The 20461-nt window shown below is 40.2% G+C and overlaps 1 protein-coding gene across 1 annotated transcript; it reads right to left on the reverse strand.

Moving 5' to 3' along the window:
- Positions 1-1998: 1998 nt before the first annotated feature.
- On the reverse strand, positions 1999-18206 carry LOC147316651 (glutathione hydrolase 5 proenzyme-like). Its single transcript, XM_086313176.1, has 13 exons — positions 17800-18206; positions 13832-13849; positions 13479-13628; positions 13297-13404; positions 11518-11695; positions 11269-11429; positions 10898-11044; positions 10635-10765; positions 8410-8594; positions 8214-8305; positions 6724-6830; positions 6447-6557; positions 1999-6360 (listed from the first exon to the last, which is right to left on the reverse strand). The coding sequence occupies exons 1-13, from the start codon at positions 18110-18112 to the stop codon at positions 6223-6225; spliced, it is 1839 nt and encodes a 612-aa protein (XP_086169302.1). The 5' UTR covers positions 18113-18206; the 3' UTR covers positions 1999-6222.
- Between the last annotated feature and the right edge of the window lie 2255 nt (positions 18207-20461).

The raw sequence follows: 20461 nt of genomic DNA on the forward strand, positions 1-20461 counted from the left end.
TTCAGATTTTGTCACAGTCACATGACCCGTGTGTTTTGAAAGCAATTGTTTTCTATAAGCTTCTGTCTCTTCTGCAGAACATAAAGTTTCTGACTCGTGATTTCCAAAAGGCAGCTTAAATGTAATCCAATAATGAAAACAAGGCAGGCATTAAACACTGAAGAAAGGAATTTATTGTACACAAAACTGTCAGTTTGAAAATAAAACATTTTCAGTTCAAGTCCGGGTTATCTATTCCTGTCAATAAAACACATTAAACAGCTATAAAAAGAAAACTGTTGCTTTTCAAACTCCTTTTCTGATTAACTTTAACCCTGGGCACATCAGCAGAATTACCTACACTTTATAACAGCAAAACAATAACAGGATGAACTGTGCAAAAAAATCTTAATATGCAAACTGAAGGAAAAAAAAAACTAATATTGAAAAGCATTTAAATGTGACTTAGAATATTCAGATAAAAAAACTGACATTTCTATTTGGCTCTAACAGTGTGTGAGATCTAGCTTTGTTGATACTGACATGCCAGTAACAGTAACTGCTAGGGATGGGTATCGTTTAGGTTTTATCCGATACCGGTGCCAAATCGGTACTTTTGAAACGGTGCCGGTGCTCAAACGGTGCTCAAACCGGTGCTTAAAGAATGGAGAACACAAAATTGGTCCAAAAACCTCTCATGTTCAGCTGTTTTTTGTAAAAAGATAACAATGTTAGCCTTTTCTGCAGCTATGGGGCATATATGGTATCACTCTTGGCTGGAAGCAGTGCTTAAACAATGGAAAAAACACAAACTTTGTCCAAAAACCTCTCATGTTTAACTGTTTTCCACTTTTTCTTTGATCATTTTAGCCTTTTTAGCCAGGGTGAAGGGAGCATCTGCCATCAAACAAGAAGACAGCCGCATGTAGCTATGATGATGTTTGCTAGTTTATGGAACGCCAGGACTGCCATAATGAATTAATTAAATACACCATTAAATAATTAATTAAATGTGTCAATAATTAATTAAAATTGGAATTAATTAATTAAATAAATAGTTATGACACATGTAATTAATTAATTATTGACACATTAAATTAATTATTTATGTATTTCACATTTTAATTAATTATTGACACATTTAATTAATTATTGACACATTTAATTAATTATTGACACATTTAATTAATTATTGAATGATATATTTATTTATTTCATTTTGGCAGTCCTGACGCCTGGCTCTCATCATGAAATAATTTTATCTGTCAGCCTCACCCATCAAACTCAGGGGGCGGGGTTAACGCTGATCGAGTCAAAACCATTGCTTTGGCCTGGTGGCCATTGTTTCTAGCACACAACCGGCATGTGGAAGCTAACAGAACTGAGCTTTGAAAAACCCTGTTTGTGTGTCACCAAATACCGTTTTAATATTTTTTAATCTTCATGTGTCTGGTCGGTTTGTCAAGATACAGCCTCTTTGCAAAAGTGCTTCGATGATGTCGGAGATGTCTGCCCAGTCTCACGGCAAAGCGTGGGATAGACCCGCTCGCCTCGCAAGCAATCCCACCGACAAAGCGCAGGCCCCGGTACACAGCTGTAGTAACCCCCGCTGACTTCTTTTACTGAGGTTATATTTATCGGTGGTTTTTTTCCTGAAGTTCTTATGTGTCCTACGTGTTTCAGTCGCCAATTCTGAATTATAACTAACATTAAAAACATGTTTAAGGAGGAGAGAGAGCAAATAAATCTGTTTAACATCTGATCTTTGGGTTTTTGTTCAGTAATCAGCGTGACCTGTGTATAAACACATAAAAGAGATAACGTTGGTGTTTCCGTCATGTAGTAACTGCTGGCTTTAACTGTACAAAGGTTGTTCGACACTATGAAACACATACAGACTTCATGATGTTCGGCTAATATTTTTATTGTGAATATTAATCATGAGGGTAAACGGCCCTGTACACCACGGAGCGAGGTCAGCATATCCACGATATCCTCAGCTCCACAGAGTTTCCCAGCTGACTATCTAACTGCCAACTATTCCAGAGACGTGAAAATATACAGCATAAAGAAAAGTGTAAGAGACTCAGCAGCAGATTAGAATAACAGTTATACATTTAATAAATCACCAAATGAATCCAAGAAACGAGCAAACCTGTTCCGACAATTTGAGTTTGTATTCCCTCAGCTGCAGACTCGCTGCTGTTTAAATGTTTGAAAAGGAAGATTAGATATAAACAAACCTCAAACATAGACTCAGTCTGCCTTCACATTTGATATGAGGCCAGCACGTATAGTGGCTGTGTCCTGTTTTAAGATCATACATGTAAAATTGTCGTCTGACCTCCGTCGATCCAGCCGCTCAGAGTCCGTGGTTACCATGGTTACTGCATAAGCAGCTATAATGTTAACAGCTGGCACTGAGGAAACCTACCGGCAGCATGGGTGTTTATGTTTTTCATTGCAAAAGAACCGTCTGAATGGTTAACTGAAGTTAACTTGGATAAATTATAGTTAAGGAGTATCACAGATAACCCCTATGTGAGCTGTGTGACTGGTCACCACTACACTGAAATCAGCAGGCTATTACTGAAATACACGTGCTATATCATAAACTATGATATAAACAGGGAGGTCCTATTGACATGTTTAGTTTTAAAGGACACCTTCCTGCCTTTAGTCTCATTCATGAGCAGTATTCGTTTTCTTCTAACATCCAGAAGTCTGCATGATGTGTTTCATAGTTTGTAACAAGCCTTTGACAGGTAAACATAACATGACCGAAAAAGCAGAGAGAGAGAGTGTTGACATAAGAAGAGAAAATGCTCTCAATTATGGAGACAGGCAAATGGTTCATTTATGTTTGATGTGTGTTTATTCCTCCCTAAATATCGTCGGTGAAGTTCGCCATGCATGTCAGATTTTCCTGCGCATTTTTATACCTCTGCCAACAGAGAGAAAAAAAATCACATTCTAACAGACAGCTGGTGCTTAGAATACAGTTGAATAACTATTAAAAAACAGATGATATTTAGATGATAGTTCAGTCTAACACATGTGCCAGTGAACCATTAAACGTCTGTGAAACTATGTAGTTATGAGAAACTTTAACCTCAGCCAAACCGATTTGCTCAGTTGTAAATAAAACAGCGAAGTAAACGTGACCCGACAGACAGAACCTGAGTGAATGAAGTCCAGCGTTTAACCACTGAGAGCTAAAACTCAGCTGAGGTTTCAAAGCTGTGTGCCGGTGATTGGACATCAGCCGCTGATGAAGCTGTTCGCCTATAAAGTGCTCTGTATGGAAACAAGCTCCAGCAGCTCTGCGCTCGGGGAAAACACTATATTTACTTATCTTGTGCAGAAAAATGCGCTGACATTGCTTTATATCGAGCACCGGCTGCCCAGTTAAACTGTGACTATCACCAGGTAACGTAGGCGTGTTTCTTGAATTAGCAGCAGGTGTTAAACAGCTGACAGATGAGGAGGAGGATGCATGCAGGTAAACTGAGGGTCTGTTGAGCTGATCGCTGGTTTCGTGAGAAAAATGTCAGCTCGTTCTTTATGTTACAGAAGCACAGAGACACAAGACCAGGCGGAAAGAGACGATCGTTCGGTGAAAATGAGAATCTGCGAATGCAACATGTGGAACACGGAGAGTGGAATATGTAAACAAACCGGTTAACGTAACCCCCTGGGTGCGCTCTGCATGCTAATTGTTAGCAGAGCTAGTGAAATCTCTGAAAACATCTGAGCACTTTTGCAAACATGTTCTATGTTGACAACCTGACCAGACATACGTCGCGACATTCGCGGCTAAAACACTGTTAAAAGTGTAGCTGGTGACAGAAAAACGGGGCATTTTAAAACTACACCACCACCATTGCTGCCTGTGATTTGATCTGCATTCTGGGATACCTGGCTGCCCCAAGTCTACACAAGCAATCGATTATCTAGGATCGACCTGTTTTGACTTACTTTGCACGGCAACCAATCAAATGTTAGAGAAGCTGCATGGGCAGCGTTAACCCCGCCCCCTGAGTTTGATGGGTGAGGCTGACAGATAAAATTATTTCATGATGAGAGCCAGGCGCCAGGACTGCCAAAATGAAATAAATAAATATATCATTAAATAATTAATTAAATGTGTCAATAATTAATTAAAATGTGAAATACATAAATAATTAATTAAATGTGTCAATAATTAATTAATTACATGTGTCATAACAATTTATTTAATTAATTAATTCCAATTTTAATTAATTATTGACAAATTTAATTAATTATTTAATGGTGTATTTAATTATTTCATTATGGCAGTCCTGGCGTTATACTAGTTCACCTTACATGCATTAATGTAATAACGTGGTTAGCCTACTCAACGAAAATTACACACGGACAACATTAAGCTACTCACGCAGAGAAGAACGGCTGCTGCTGCATCATCATCCGTCATCATTTCTGCTACACTGGCAGGGCTAGGGGCCAAGACTCCATTCTTCGGGTTTTTGGGGGATATTGCTCCGGGTCCGATAACAGGCAACCCACCCGCAGTAGATGTGCACGGTGTGAGGTCTCGCAGCAAGCTATCAAATACGGCGCATTTCTCGGCTTTTTAAAAAAACGCTATGCGTCGCCAGGTGTTTCCTCCTTTGCACAGTATCACAGTATCAGCTTAAAGCACTTGTTGCAGGCTGCTGAGTTTGCATATTTTGCTGTGAAGTACAGTCAGACTTTTGACCGCTTCGTCTTGGGCATTTTTAATCTGTAGCTCTGCTCTAAAAGAACGTACGTACCTGGCCCCGCCTACCATTCTCGGAAACGTAAAATGATTGGCTAGAATCGAAAAAAAAAAGCACCGAAATAAAGCACCGAAATGTGCGCTGCTTTTCGGTCTGGTTACTACCGTTTATGTCAGACCACCGGACACCGGTACCCATCCCTAGTAACTGCACTTGTGTAGTAGGACTCCTAATGTTTTTGGTTTTGTTTATACTACAAATCAATTGATAGATAACTTAGGGCTGCCATAAAGTGGACCTTACTTTCTCTCACTTCTGGACAATTCAGTGGGCTAAAATTTACAAAGTAAACATAAATTTGATGAGACTTGAAAATATGAATTGTTTACTGGTGGAATGGAACATGAAGTCTGTAGCTCATTTTCCAACAATCTTTTATATAACCAAAGATTTCTGCAGTCAGTCTCTTCCTGCTGGCCTGATGCAGGTTGAAGAAACATCGTCATAGGCTTCACATTTCAACCTGAAAGCTGTGTCCTTGTTTTTTTATATTCTATGATTTATGATGAACAAATATTTAAAACGTCATATTGATCGTATAAAATTGAGGCAGATATATAAATCCCTAACATTTTTCAAAAACATTCTAGTTTACAATGCTGTCTTTGCACTATTTTGCATTAAATTTGGGATTTAAATAATCTGATCATCACATTATGTTTTCAATATTACAAACTTTTTTTTAGACACAAGCAGTGACGTGAATAACGGCGTTAAAAGTACTTTTATCAGTAACTAGTAATCTAATTACTATTCAGTCTTTACAACGCAGTTACCCTTACTAACAAGAAAATGCGGTGCGGACGCGTTACTATTTTTCAACACTCAGACAGTTGAAGCTGTCCTCAGGGCGAAACAATCGCAAAAGTGCTGCTGATTTGCTGAGGAAAAATAGCCACAATAAACCAATCACATGACCAATTTAAGATGCTATAGCAACAACCCAAGACAACCCTGAGTCTTCACTTTTGTGTTAAAAGTGTGTTGATAGGCCATGTAAAACTAGAGTCATGATAAATAAATATATATTTAATGTTTTTTCCTGAATACTATCGTTGTTTATGTTTACTGAGGGAAGAAACAGTAAAAACTTCACCTCTGCTTGTCAGCAAAAATTTAAAAAACAAAAAACAAAACCATCCTTTCCTATTGGTGTTCTGTAAATAGTTTGAAATAGTTATCAGGTCTTTAAGTTTGATGTCATTAACTGTTTCTGGGTCCCACAGTCAAACGATCACTGTGGCATCATTGAGAGTTACAAACTGTCTAAATTTATGAAATTTAACAGAGTTAGAAGTTAGCAGGAAGTTAGCTCGCTAGCTTCCACTTAAACATAATACACCATGTTCTGACTGAGAGATTTCGAAAAAATGAAAACAAACAGCTCTGCTATCATAACCTTAAGACCATACTCTATAACTAACATCACTGATTCTTGGTCTCAGTAACCAGCTGCTTTGCCTTTTTTCCTTTCATCAGACCATGCAGAGATACAGCTGCCCGCCTTTTCCACAGCGTTAACTGTGTTGTAGAATTTTGCTATTTTATGTCCCTTAGCTTCAAGACCATCAACTACATCCTGCAGGGCAAAGAGGAGAGAGACTCAGATGGAACAAGAGAAGTAGAACTTATTAATTTATCATTTAAATACATTGAATAAATTACCTTTTCAAGCTTGGGTTCAGGTTTTACTTCACTTTTAGAGTCTACAAGAACAACCAGAGTATCAATTGCCTCCTTAAGACTCTTTCTAAACCAAAGGTGGTTCATGAGCGCCTTGGAGAGAAAAAATAAATCTATGAGGTGAGAATGTGATGATTACAGGATAAATTAGGTCGAAGAATCTTGTTGCTATGATGCAGCAAAGACGGGCATCAGTCCGTATCAATTTATTTTATTTAATATATAATGGCACCTTTGTGTGTGTACCATGCATACATACCGAGGCCACTGCCGGTGGAATCATTTCAGCACCAGACCCTCCAATCACCAGCGTCTTCGACGGAGACTTCAGCACAGAAGGGGCCATATTGGAGGGAGGCCGCTCCCCTGAGAAATACAACAAAGACCTTGAATAGCAGGACAAAACTACAGTCCAAAATGTCTCCATGAATCTCGGAATGATGAGATCAAGCTAAAGCCATTCTGTTATACCTGTGTGCAAAAAATGCACTGCACCCGAAATATTTCATAGTTCAGCAAAACTGATCAATCTAATAAACATGAACCTACACCATCCTCCCTATTCTGATATGTTAAAAAGTACTTAGCAGCAATTTTAAAGAACCAAACTAATAGGGTTACCAATTCCCAACAAAAAAAAGAAATAAAAATAATAAAAGGGAATCACCCTCCACCTCATGATGCTTAATAGTTACTATATACAATAATGGATTTCTATACATTTTTGCATCAGATGAAAACTTTGGTTGTAAGATTCAGATAATTTTTTTTAAACTAGACATTAGAATAAGAAAGAAAAGTATGTCTTTGTGCCCCCTCTCCCTGTTCATGCCCTACCTGGCCCTGTGGCAAAACTTTGCTCATCCAGACTGCTGATCGGTACTGCACGCTACATCCACTCTATCACGTGACGCATACTGCTCCGATGTGCTACAAGGTTATAAGCTGGGTTACGCTATGTCGCAATTTTTGTGAGGTGCTTTTGTGATATTCAATGGATTGGATTACATTTTTTATTTCTCTCCGATATCCGATTCAGTAATTTAGGTCAGTATCGGACCGATACGTAATATCAGATCGGCCCATCTCTAAGGTTAACCCACTTCAATGGAGACAAAACCCAACAATAAGATGAGCCCCTATTTGGTGACAGTGGGAAGGAAAAACTCCCTTTTAACAGCAAGAAACCTCCAACAGCAACAGGCTCACAGAGGGGCAGTCATCTGCTGTGACCAGCTGAGGACAGATTTAGAGAGTTTATGTAATTTGTGTTTATAGAAGTTCACTCAGAGCTCAACTGTGCCTGTTCTTAAACATTCAAAACATTTCAGCAGGCTATGACATTAAATGAAAAATGCCATTTTAATTCAAATTTACCTGATGTGCTTTGGTTTGGCAGTTTTGTTGACCATTTTCATGATCAACAAAACATGATGCGCCACAATGAATTATGAAATGACATTTTCTCCGCAAATTTCCTCAGTGGTGCTTTTTTTGGTACTATTAGATTAAAAATTCATGGTGTGCAGTTTCCCCAGGTGTTGTTGTATTTTCTTTCAAATTTCTTATGTTGCGACACGCTAATATGTACAAACATGCATATTTATCAAGTATATGTTATATTAACCACGCTTAACACATTAGTTTAGAAGATGAATTAAAATTGCAAATTAGTACTATCAGAACTCAGAGGTCCAGAATATTTGTTATTAAATATTAAATTTAGAAGGAATCCTGCTGATCCCTTACCATGAAAGATGTTATCAGCTCTACCACAGAAGTCATTTAGGTGGTTGTTGAGGATGATTCCAGTGCTTGAAGAGAGGACATTGGACCCAAATCTGTAAAGAGTAAACATTAAATGAACTAGGTCTAAACCCTGTGACACTGTTGTGGAAAAGTCAGCTGGTTTCTAACAGTGAAACAGAATGATGCAGGTACGGACTCATCATTGATGCTGCTGGTGACAGACACAGCAGATCCATCTTCAGCCAGCACAGATACATGTGTGGTGCCGATGCTGTCCAGATATGAGTTTTTGCCGTAATACTGGGGATCGTGAGTCTTGTCGCTGCTGATCAAGCTCCGTATGTGGTTGGCAAAGCTATCCTCTGTCAAATTCTTTGCCATCTGTGTGAAATACAGAGCATCGGAATTACACAAAATTAACAATAATCATAATATGAATAATAATACATACTAAAATACTTTGAGACAAATATAAAAGTAATTTAGGTTTATCTGCTTTAAAAACATTTATTTATACTTATAGGTTTTAAAAGTTACATCACTGCTCAGAATTGTGCTGAAATAAAAATGCAGAGTTACTGGGAAAGGCTGAGACACAAAGCATTTTTTCAGAGTACTCTATGCAGTAAAATGCATAGAGTACTCGACCCGCTCCAGTTTGCATACAGAGCTAACAGATCAACTGAAGATGCCATTGCTACAACGCTCCACACCACCATCTCTCACCTGGAAGTGCAGGGCCATTATGCCAGGCTGCTCTTTGTTGACTTTAGCTCTGCTTTCAATACGATACTCCCGGACAGACTAATAGATAAACTGCTGGAAATTGGACTTCCTTCCACCACCTGCCGCTGGATCAGAGACTTCCTCTCAGACCGTGTACAGAGAGTTAGAGTGGGGCCTCATCTTTCCTCAGCCCTCAGCCTCAACACCGGCTCTCCACAAGGCTGTGTACTGAGTCCCCTACTGTACACTCTGTACACACATGACTGTGTTAGTTCCCACCCAGACAACACAGTCATCAAGTTTGCAGATGATACCACTGTGGTGGGGCTCATCTCAGGGGGAGATGAGACTGCATACAGAGCTGAAGTTCAGAGGCTGTCAGATTGGTGTGCAGACAACAACCTGGACCTCAATACCACCAAAACAAAAGAACTGGTAGTTGACTTCAGAAGGAGGAAGTCCGAGCTGCAGCCTGTCAGCATCAACGGGGAGTGCGTGGAAAGGGTCTCCAGTTTCAAGTTTCTGGGTGTGCACATAGACACAGACCTCCAATGGAGCTCTAACACCTCTGCGGTCTTAAAGAAGGCCCAACAGCGTCTCCACTTTCTGAGAATCCTCAGAAAAATGGACCTGAAGAAGGAGCTGCTGACCGTCTTCTACCGCTGCTCCATTGAAAGTGTGCTGACATATTGCATCGGTGTGTGGTTCTCCAGCTGCACCACAGCACACTCCAGAGGGTCATCAACATGGCCCAAAAAATCATTGGACATCCTCTTCCCTCCCTGAAGGACCTGTACAGCACTTGCTGTCTCAAGAGGGCACGCAGCATCCTACGGGACTGCACACACCCAGGACACCGGGTGTTTAAGCTGCTGCCGTCTGGCAGGAGGTTCAGGCTGCTGAGGTCCCGAACAAATAGACTCAAGGACAGCTTTTACAACAGGGCAATAGCCCTGATCAATGTAAATAGCTGACCTGACTGGATACCTCCCTGGACTTTTTAGGGGGAGGTAACAATGTTTAAAACGATAACAATAATATTTATATTTATAACAAGGTGCAATAATAATTAATGTGCAATAATAACAGTGTGCAATACACATACACTTATTCTTCTTTTTTATACTAAGTTAATATACTGTGTTGTGTTGTTTGTTACGTTGTGATGTGTCATATCGTGTCGTGTTGTGTTATATGTAGTGCCGACGTAGGACAGTTTTTCCAATTTCATTGTACTACTGTACTATGTATGACTGTGCAATGACAATAAAGAGTTATCTTATCTTATCTTAAAATAATAAGTACATCCTCAGTGCTTCTATAAGAGCTTATAGAAGAGGGTAAGTACCGGTAGTGATATGCAAATGCCCTTGATAAACTGATCATTAACACAAAGTCACAATCTCACTGCAGCAAATTAACCCAAAGTCCGACTGTGCAATGCTCAGAGATATTACAAAAAACAAAACAAAAACAAAAAAACAACACTTCAGACCACAACTCATTATCAGTGTGCATAAACCGACTGTGGTGGGATGTGGTTTGTGGATGAGCTGCAGGCGGGGGTGGAGCAGTGGGTTCAGGCAGAGCAGAGGCTGATGTGGTATTGCTCCTTTTACCCATTTAGTCACTTAAATATAATCATACTATATGCAATAAAGCAGGTGCAAATCTGTAGGATTTTGAGATACTTACTTTATCTGAGCTGAAGTTTGGATCTCTGATATGTTTCTTTAATCCATTGGCAAATTTTAAAGCTTCAATATAACGGTGATAAAACAAAATCTTTTCATCAGTCGTCTTAGGTTCTGAATTCATTTTGTATCCTGAAAATATAAATAATTGTTATTTATTTCATTTAAAACATCATTTCTTAGTGTATCACATTTGTAAAGATTGTTTCATATAAGAAAATGATCCTTATTAAACACTACATGCTAGAAGCAACAATCAGGAACCTTTCATGATGTTGAGGATGAGGCTGAGTATGGCTCCCCCTGCAGGGGGCGGAGGGAAGTACATCCGGTACTCTTCCAAAGAAATATTCCAAGCATCAGTCACATTAGCTTGATACAATGCCAAGTCCTCCAGTGTGAGTTTTCCTCCTGAGCAAAACCAGTGAAACAAATGATTTTGTTGAGCAAAAATGAACACAATGCATTTCATAATCAAGACTTTGAATGGATCCAGACAGATCACAGTGTGGCCTTTGAGAGATGACAGATTTTTATAGAGCCAATTAATTTTCTAATTTGTAATTAGATCATTGTGCCTGGCAGACATAGAAAACGGTCAGAAAGAGAGCAGGATGAAACCCGTCTGATAATACCTGCATCCTGAATGTCACTGATTAAATTCTTTGCTATTGTTCCGTTGTAAAACACATCTGGTCCCTCGTTTGCGATCGTCTCCAAAGTGTCAGCCAGTTTCTCAAATTTCACAGTATCACCGGTCTTAAGCAGGTTCCCATTTTTATCTAAATATAACTCCCTAAAAGACAAAGACAGTGAAATAAAGCTGAAACATTCATTGTTTGCTCTTTGTATTTTTGAAATCACATTGTGGGTGTTTTTCATACCGTATTGACGTATTATTAATGCGTGGGATGTGTTGACCTTGGTAGTAAGGAATAGGGAATCCTTCTCTGGCTAATTTGATGGTCGGCTGAAAGAGGTCGGCCCACGGCAACTTCCCATAAAGCCGGTGTGCCGCTTCATAACCTCGAATTTCCCCAGGAACCCCAATCCATCTGCTATCTGGTTAGATAGATAATGGATAGTCAGTGCTGGAAAGTCCCACATACATTTGCTCGTGTTTTAAGTAAACTGTAAGGTCCTGACCTTTAAATCTGAGATGATGTCTGTTATAATTTGGTGTAAATAACTAACATATAAACTAACTAACATACATATAAATAACATTTTGCATCCTACACTTACTTTTAGTTTATTTCACTATATTTACACTATTTCTGGCTCAAAGAAGCATTTAGCATATCTTATATTTACTTTTCTTACTGTTTATGCAGCCTGTGTGCAGGAGTGTAGCACAGAACTCTGGGCCCCATAAATAAATGGTGTCTGTAGCCCCCTTTCTTTTCTTGATTCATCTTTCTCACACATATTCTAATTTCTATTTTCTTAATTTTTTTTTATGTCTGACACAAGTGAACTGCTCCAATAACTACTCCCAGTTCTTATTGCTGTCCATCCCATACTCAAATGCTGTCAAAAGACGCTTCTTAACAGAGACTATGCTGATTCTACATATGGATCCACAGCTTCCCTTCAAAGTCAACACACTATAGACAATCAGGGAGTAATGCATGAAGGTCATTTGTACTCTGCTGACAGCAACATAAGGGACAGGGACATGTGGGACAGGGACATGTGCATCCACAGCAGCCTGTGTCTCTGGCCCCACTTTAGCATCTCACAACATTTCCAGCTTCACCTCCACAGACAGATAATCTGCCAGGGAACGAGTGGAGATTAGCCAAATTAGAAACAATGACTGATAAAGATCGACTTGTGAGGAGAGTTAAGATTGGTCTTGGGGAGGAATTTACATTAATTGAAGACCAGAAAATGGGAAAGATGGGACAGCATTCTGGCAAGAAAGCTTTAATGTTAGCTTATCACCAGCTGTTGTACTTTAGCTGGTTTGTTGACTGCCTGGAGTTGGAAGCGCTGATTGTCCAGTCTGTTTACAGTAATTAAATAATAATGCTTATGCACTCCTTAGTGTGTTAGAGTCCTGACTTTTGTTCAGTAGATGAGGTTTGAGGTGAGGAGGAGGATGACATTTTAACGAGATACCTGTCATGCTGTCTCTTTCCTTCGCTTCTTTGATGACAAGAACCCTCTCAGGTGATAAAACAAAGGTATGATCCTTCATATCTTGAGTTTGTCTTGCAGACTAAAGTGCTGAATTAAAAAAAAAAACCTCTACAGATAACTGACTACAGCTTTAACATTTTTGTGTTACATCTTGTGCATGATTTGGAGAAAGACCTGTTAAGACCTGTTTGGAGAAAGATCTAACTACTCCAATCTCTCTGGCTTTTTCTGAAACTAATTAGCATGTGTTTCATTGTGTTTATGTTCGATTACTCTGACAGATGTCATATAGGAAACTGACTCGCTGTCTTTAATAAATGCCAACGGCCAAACCCTCTGTAGTGGTTTGCTCTCTTTTTTATCATTTCTGTTTTGCTTTCTTGAGGAAAGAGGAATGACTCAGTGTGCATTAGCAGCCACCTGTACAGAATAAATTAACTGTGGCATAAAGGTGAGTCCAAGAGCAGATTAGACTAAAACATTATAAATATTAGCATTATGGCAGAAAAACAGCCCACCTTGTAGCCACTCCGTGGTCTGCTCTGTGGTTTTACGACACAACTTAAGCAGGTCAGAGTTCACATTTCTGGGGACAGTCTCTCTGGAGTTGATGATTTTCACTTTACCTTTGAAAAGATGACATATTATTATGTTATTCCCCAGCAGGGCTGAGCTAAGAGGAGCGAGGGTGTTTTGTTACCAGAGCTGTCCATCACAGTGAATATGACCCCGCCTCCGATCCCTGCGCACTGTGGGTTGATGATGGAGGTGCACAGCAGCGCAGCAATGGCAGCATCTACTGCAGAGCCGCCTTTCCGAAGAATGTCCCTGAAACAGTTCATTGTTATCACTTTAGTGTTATTGTTATCATGTGTGCACAATTAAATTTTAATCTTTATTAAAATTATAATGTCCCACAATTAAATTGCCATGACTGAATAACACGACGATGTGTTGTCTTCGTTGATGCATGTGCTAGGGACGCACAGTTCACTGAATTTTAATCTCAATCACGTCCCACAATCAAATTAACCTAATTAACCAACCTATTGCACGCAATGGCAGCGTCATCTTACCCTCCGACCATACATACATTACACAAAACATCAAATGGGAAAGACAGGTCAGAGAGGTATAACAATGGAAAATGCACCACATGAGGAAAGATAAGGAGAAAAAAAATAACTCCCCCCAGACTGAGCTCCAACAGGGAGATCAGTTTGAGAACAGAAAAAAACCACCTCTGCACAAAGATCATGAAACAACCCTTAATACGCCAAAGAAACACATGACAAGCAACAGGAGTGGGTAAAGGGTGAGAGACAGCCGAATTAGACAGTACATCCGAGCCTGCAGCCTGTGCGCTGGTCTCCTTGATCCCCGTCAGCATCGGAAGGGAATAAGCATCGAAGGCATTTGGAAAGGGAGGGGAGATGAGTGTGTGCATATCAGTGTATATGTATGTGTGTGCGTGTCCAGAGTTCAGCTGAGACAGTGTCCTTCGCCCTGCCAGGCTAAGTAAACAGTCTTCCAGCCAACCCAGGTGGCCTTGCATGGAATGGGAAAGAACAGACTCAACAGTCGTTATCAGGGTGTTGTTCAGCTCCAGCCTTGAGACCACTGCAGCTGGGGCCAAAGGGGTATCCGCGTGAAGTGATGGTGGTTTTTACTTTAGTGCGAACAGCTCACATGAATTTCAAAGCAGTTCTACAGTCCAACACTGGTCTCTCAATCTCCCGTTGGAGAGCCGCGAGCTTCACCATACTTGCGTTCTGTGATGTTGCCATTTCTTGTGCTCAAGGAGCCGATTCTGAGAACTCACGGCAGTGAGCCTCCCCGAGATGTCATCCAATTTGCGCCCAGAGATGTTATTCCGAGCTAGCCCTTCCGAGATGTATCCAGTGTGCAGTCAGAGATCTTATTCTGAGTATTCACAGCAGCCGTCAGCCTCTCCAAGATCTTATCCGTGCTGACTCAATGAGCCCATTTTGAGAAAATCACGCCTCTCCCATCGTTCCAATCCCAGCGGGCAGCCTTGTGGGGGTTTGAACAGCCCGTTCCGCTTTCTTAATCCTTCGATAAGTCAGGGCCAAGCCAGCTCCGATCAGCCAGAACCCTGTTACCATGGTTCCGAATAGGTAGATATCTTCAGCACTCAGGCTCACCCGAGCCCAAACATCTTGTTGAGAAAGGGGTGTCAATTGCATTTAGGGACCAGTTGATCAAATCCATAATTCCTCTTTTAGGTTTTAGAGAACAGACTGTGAGAGAGTGTTCCAGGGAAAAGTAATACACGAGACTAGACAAGGACATAAGAGGCTAAGCAGGGAAGCTAAGGGAGAGGAGGAGAGGAGAAAAGTGCGACCGCCTTCGTCAAGAGCAGAAAAAAAAGAAAGTGATGCAAGAATACTACACTGGCCAGCATATGACACAAAATTCACCCCCGCAAAAACTGATAGTAGGTTTAAATATTGGTGAAACTTTGGTATTACCGCATACTGAAAAATATCATCTCAATAAGGTGTCGATACCTTTCAACAAATGTCAGACAGTTACAACCTTCTTTAGATATCTCCAATTAAGACATAATTTTAATACAGATATTGTGTCCAAGGAGAAATAGCCATTAGTGCAAATATTTATAAATGCATGTAAAGGGAAACTGACAAAACAAATCTCTATGACCTACTCAATACTACAGACAGAAAGGAAACTGTCTACCACCTACATTAAACTCAGATGGGAGAAAGAGGCTGGAATAAATCCATCTGAAGAAGATTGGTCTAAAATATGTAAAACCACAGCCACTACTTCAAGCTCCGATCCATGGAGAGAGTTCACCTGGAAACAAAACTCTGAGGTTTTTTTAATCACCCCTAAGATTAAAGAACTCCATAAACTTCAGTAGGCCACTTCCATATTTTTGGAGAATGTCCTAAAATCGCCCCCTACTGGACAGAAGTGGTCTAAAGAACCAAGCAGATAACTGGGTTACATCTTGAGAGGAGTTTCAGTGTCTTTTACTTAGCCAACATCCCAATTGGACTGAAGAAACAAGACAGATACCTGCTACAGGTATTTCAGGTGGTCAGCCAAAAAGCTATAACACACAAGTGGCTGAAAAAGGAACCTCCAACTGTTTCGGACTGGACAGAAATACTACAAGAAATTCACGTTATGGAGCGACTAACCTTCTCCTTGAGACTGTCCTCAGAAAAATGTGAGCAATACTTGAAGAAATGGAAACATTTTCTTTCTGAGAAATTACTCTCTAGTCTTGTGGTATTCCTTTATATTATCTCTGGTAATAATATGTATCCAGGTTGTACATAATTTTCAACTTGTAACCTTGTGTATGTCAAACTTATACCTAAATGGCCTAATCTCCCTGATTTATTTATTTTTGTTTGGTTGGTCCTCCTTTTGTTGTTTATGTTCAAATGTTATTGTCTATAAAAATGGAAGAAAAAAAACACTCGATAAACAAAAAGTTGTTTTTTTTTAATTAACGTGATCATTTCCAGACAAACAGGTGGGTCTTAAATTGTATAAATCCTAAATCCACTTTTTCGGGTGTCTGTGAGGAGCCTAGGATCAGGACTGTGGACAAGCTGGAGACAGGGCAGAGAGGACTGACTGAGACCAGTGTAAAGTCAGTTGCAATCGTCCAAGTGGGAGGAAATAAGAGCATGAATTCCAATTTAACCATCTATCACAGAAAGAAGAGTCCTCATTTCAGTATTTAACCACCAAGTTAAATATGTCAAATATCACACACAAGATTTTTTCCATAGGGTTTGATGCTGGACAGATGAAGCTGACCACAAAGCTCTCTGATGGAACTAAGCATTTTGAGCGCTCAGTTTCAGTAGAAACGCAATTTAAACAGCAGTTTAAAAGTGAAAGGATTTAATCCTGTGTTAGGTTTTGGTAATTGCACTGAACCTGCACTGAATTTAGGTGAATAAGGAGGACCAACTTTATTTTGATCCAAAGACTTATACATTAGTGAGAAAGTTAAAATTTGTATGCAGAAAATGCAGAAAAGACAGTAGCATTGTGTTTGCAGATAAAAAAAAGTGGAAGTAAATTATTACATACTGTTTCAAACAAAAAAACTGAGAAAAATATTAAAAGTTGTAGCAAAAAAAGCTTAAATAAGACTGAAGATTACAAGGTTTAAATTAACTGAATTGAACGCTACACGAGAAAAAGCTGAGTAATTAAAAAAAGAAATGACAGAATCAGAAAAATGGTGAATGTAAGCTGATATTCTTTAGGGGACTGGGAAGACTTGATACTAGAATTGTGACCTAAACAAGTTGATACCAAGGGTTATGCTAGTTAGCTGATATGCATTTACATGTAAATGTTTTCGTAATATAGTAAATGGCTTTTCTACTAGCAAAGGGCTTTATACAACTTGTTCATTCACCCAGGTTTTCAGTGCTACCTAACTACCATCCAAACCATTCACACTCCGATGGATGCATGGGAGAGCAACCTGGGGTTAGTATCTCGCCCAAGGATATTTGGCATGCAGACTGGGATCGAACCAACAACCGGTTAAGAGGTGACCCGCTCTACTACCTAAGCTACAGCCACCCCATATGCCACTAATCATTCGAATAAGATACACTCCAGATACATTCCAGTGTTTAACTGACTGAATAGTATGCATTGTTCTTCACAATCTGCAGCAAAAAAATCTTTAAAAATTTCTTTTCATGTTGGCTTGAAATAAAATATCACTGTTGGTACTGCAGCTTACTGCAACACAAGTATGCGTTTAAATTAGGAGAGGCAAAGTGTGATATCCACATGTTGGACCAGCATGTCTACACGCTTTACCCTGATATTGTACTGATATTATTCCCTATATGCCTCTATGTTGTCAGTACAGACGATGTCAGTAACAATACTGATTTTTCAGTTGGGAACAAAACAGGTCTTAGATCCGGGTCTTTGAAGTTAATGATGGGATCTGATCACACACACACACACACACACACGTAAACAACAGTGGGTGCAATCAGCACTGGGTTCCTTGACACACTCACTTTTACCCTTCAAATAAAGGATAAAAGCTGGTAGACCAACTACTAGAGCACCTACAATTAGACAAACTGCACCTACAACTAATAGGGGGTGAACTTTGGGCGGGCAAGTACAAGTCGTTTTTGCGCTCTCAACATCCTCGTCCTTAACGTCCTCGTTGGGGGGACACATAGGAGTCGTATTTGCCCCCCCAACGTCCTCGTCCTCAGTGTCCTCGTTGAGGGGGGAAATGGGAGACATATTTCCTCCCTCAACGTGCTCGGTTGATTCAGGCATCGCTGCTTTCTTCTCTGCATAAACGTCGGTAATTCACTTCCTCTGACAGTTAACCGCCTGATTTCCCAGAACCACGTATTGCGCACATATATCCGCTGTGTGAGTACTGACAGGTACAACGTGGCAGAGAAGTGTGTTTGTGGTAAGCAGAGGTAGCTGCTACGACATTTGATTGATTGATTGATTGATTGAATCTTTATTTTGAACATGTTGAAAAAGTACAAACACATAGAATTAAAAAGAGATAAACAAACAAAGCAAAACAAAAGGAAAACGAGCAACCACATCTACAAATAACTGTCATGTTCAAAAAGGAGCAGGAAGAAGCATAAGCTTATTTAATCCCACCCCTTATCTAGTAATCAATAGACTACAGAAATACCTCCTTGCAATTATATTATATGTTATGTGTGTTTGTGTTTTGTTTTATATATATATATATATATATATATATATATATATATATATAGATATATATATATAGATATATATAGATATAATCCATCAACACTACAATGAGCGGGTGGAGGGAGGTTTGGAGTCTTCTCTCACCCCCATTCTCTGCGACCTGCTGGAGCGGGGGGGGGCTAGGAGGAGGAGTTGGCCGTCCGACTGCGGTCTGGGGTGTGGGGCCTCCCTGCTGCTGCGGAGTCGGGGCGGTCTGCCTCCCCCCACCGCAGGGAAAAGGGTAATACCACCTGGGTCTGGGTGCAGTTCCCCCTCCAGGGGCAAGGGTACCTAGACCCGGTTTGTAGGGTACGCTTGGGGAGTGTGATCGTGTGTACAGCGTCTCTTTATGTCTGTCTCCACGTTGGTTGAGTGTGGAGTAAGTGCATATGAGAGCATGAGGGTGGGAATGGATGTTTGTATATGTGTGTGCCTGTATTTCTGTGTCTATATGTCAGGTTGGGTGTCAGGCGCCACCTCTCTGGGGACATCTCAGGCCCTCCAAGGTTTGGAGGCCTATCTCCCCCTACCACCACTCGGTCACTCAGGCACGGCTGGCTGCCGGCGGAGCTCACGGGCGCGTCACTGCAACTCCCCCTGGCTTCTGCTCCGCGGCTGCTGAGTGAGCCCTCATCTGGGACTCTCCTCAGCTCTTTCTGGGACAGTGGCGCGGCTGCCCCTCTGTTGGTCTTCCTTGGTCTCTTGTGTTCTGGGGGCCTCTGGATGTCTGGAGTTTTGATCTCCTCCATACCTGCTTCATGCCCTGGAGGACGGGGCTGTGGCCCCCCCACACCCTCTAGCAGATCATTACATGAAGGAACCTTTTTAAAAAAAACAAGCGCATCCATGCTCACAGGTGTACACATGGGTGATCACACCCACAAACTACACCCTTTTTGGCTCCTACCTCAAAGCACACTGTGTTCTGTTGATCTTATGTGCTGCACAATAATGTTTAATATTTAGTATTTACTGTCATATTCCCATATATCATTGTGATGCTGTTTATTCTATTACTCTTGTTCTCTTCTGCTTGTTTTCTTTTTTCTTTCTCAGCAGGTGATCCAGGTGATCGATATATGCATTTTTTATTTCTTTTTTTTTTTCTGCTCATTCTGTTGGTTTTTGTTTTTTGCCCTTCTCCCCCGTCCCTCTTCTCAGCTGTTTCTCTTTCCCTCTTTCTTTCTCCCCTTCTTTCCCCCAGTCAAGTCTGTCCCGTATTCAGCAAGTGAAAATAAAATAAACAATAAAAGGTGAATCAAATGGACCATTACGGCAAGGCTGGGATGGTCAATTTGGTAAAGTAAATCCGTTGGGCATCTTTCTTTGCCTTTAGACAACAATTCTGATGGCAAAAGAGCCAAACGGGACAGGCAAAAAAAAAAGAAAAAAAGAAAAAAAAAAGAAGTGGCTTTAGATCTGACTCTTACAGACAGGCATGCATGTCTCAGGGTGATTACACACTAACACATTGTGATTAATCACACACATTTGTATACATTTTATTAACAAGATTAAAAAAAAACACTATACAAAATGTGTTTTTGTGACAGGCCGCTAGTAACAAAGTGCTTAAAGATTTCAAATTGGTTCTTTCCCAAGTTTTCTGTTATGTGTACACATATTCCTTGAATTAGGTGCTTTTTAATTCTCCAATAATGGTCAGTGCAAAGTGTTTACACAAACAAACAAACAAACAAACAAACAAACAAACAAACAAACAAACAAGTGTTTACACAAACAAACAAACAAAAAACATTACTCAGAAAATGGTCAGGTACAAGAACTGGATTAAAAAGGATTGGAAAAAACAGATAATGTCCAATGAAATACTTCAGCGTGTGGCTCATGACTTTTGCACAGTACTGTAAATGTTATTAATAATGAAAGATATAAAGATGT

Source organism: Aulonocara sp. 'chitande type north' Nkhata Bay, linkage group LG12 (genome assembly GCF_057382095.1).
Source record: "Aulonocara sp. 'chitande type north' Nkhata Bay isolate Kocher_YH1m ecotype deep benthic linkage group LG12, A_spYH_male_GT1.1, whole genome shotgun sequence".
Taxonomy (NCBI): Eukaryota; Metazoa; Chordata; class Actinopteri; order Cichliformes; family Cichlidae; genus Aulonocara; species Aulonocara sp. 'chitande type north' Nkhata Bay.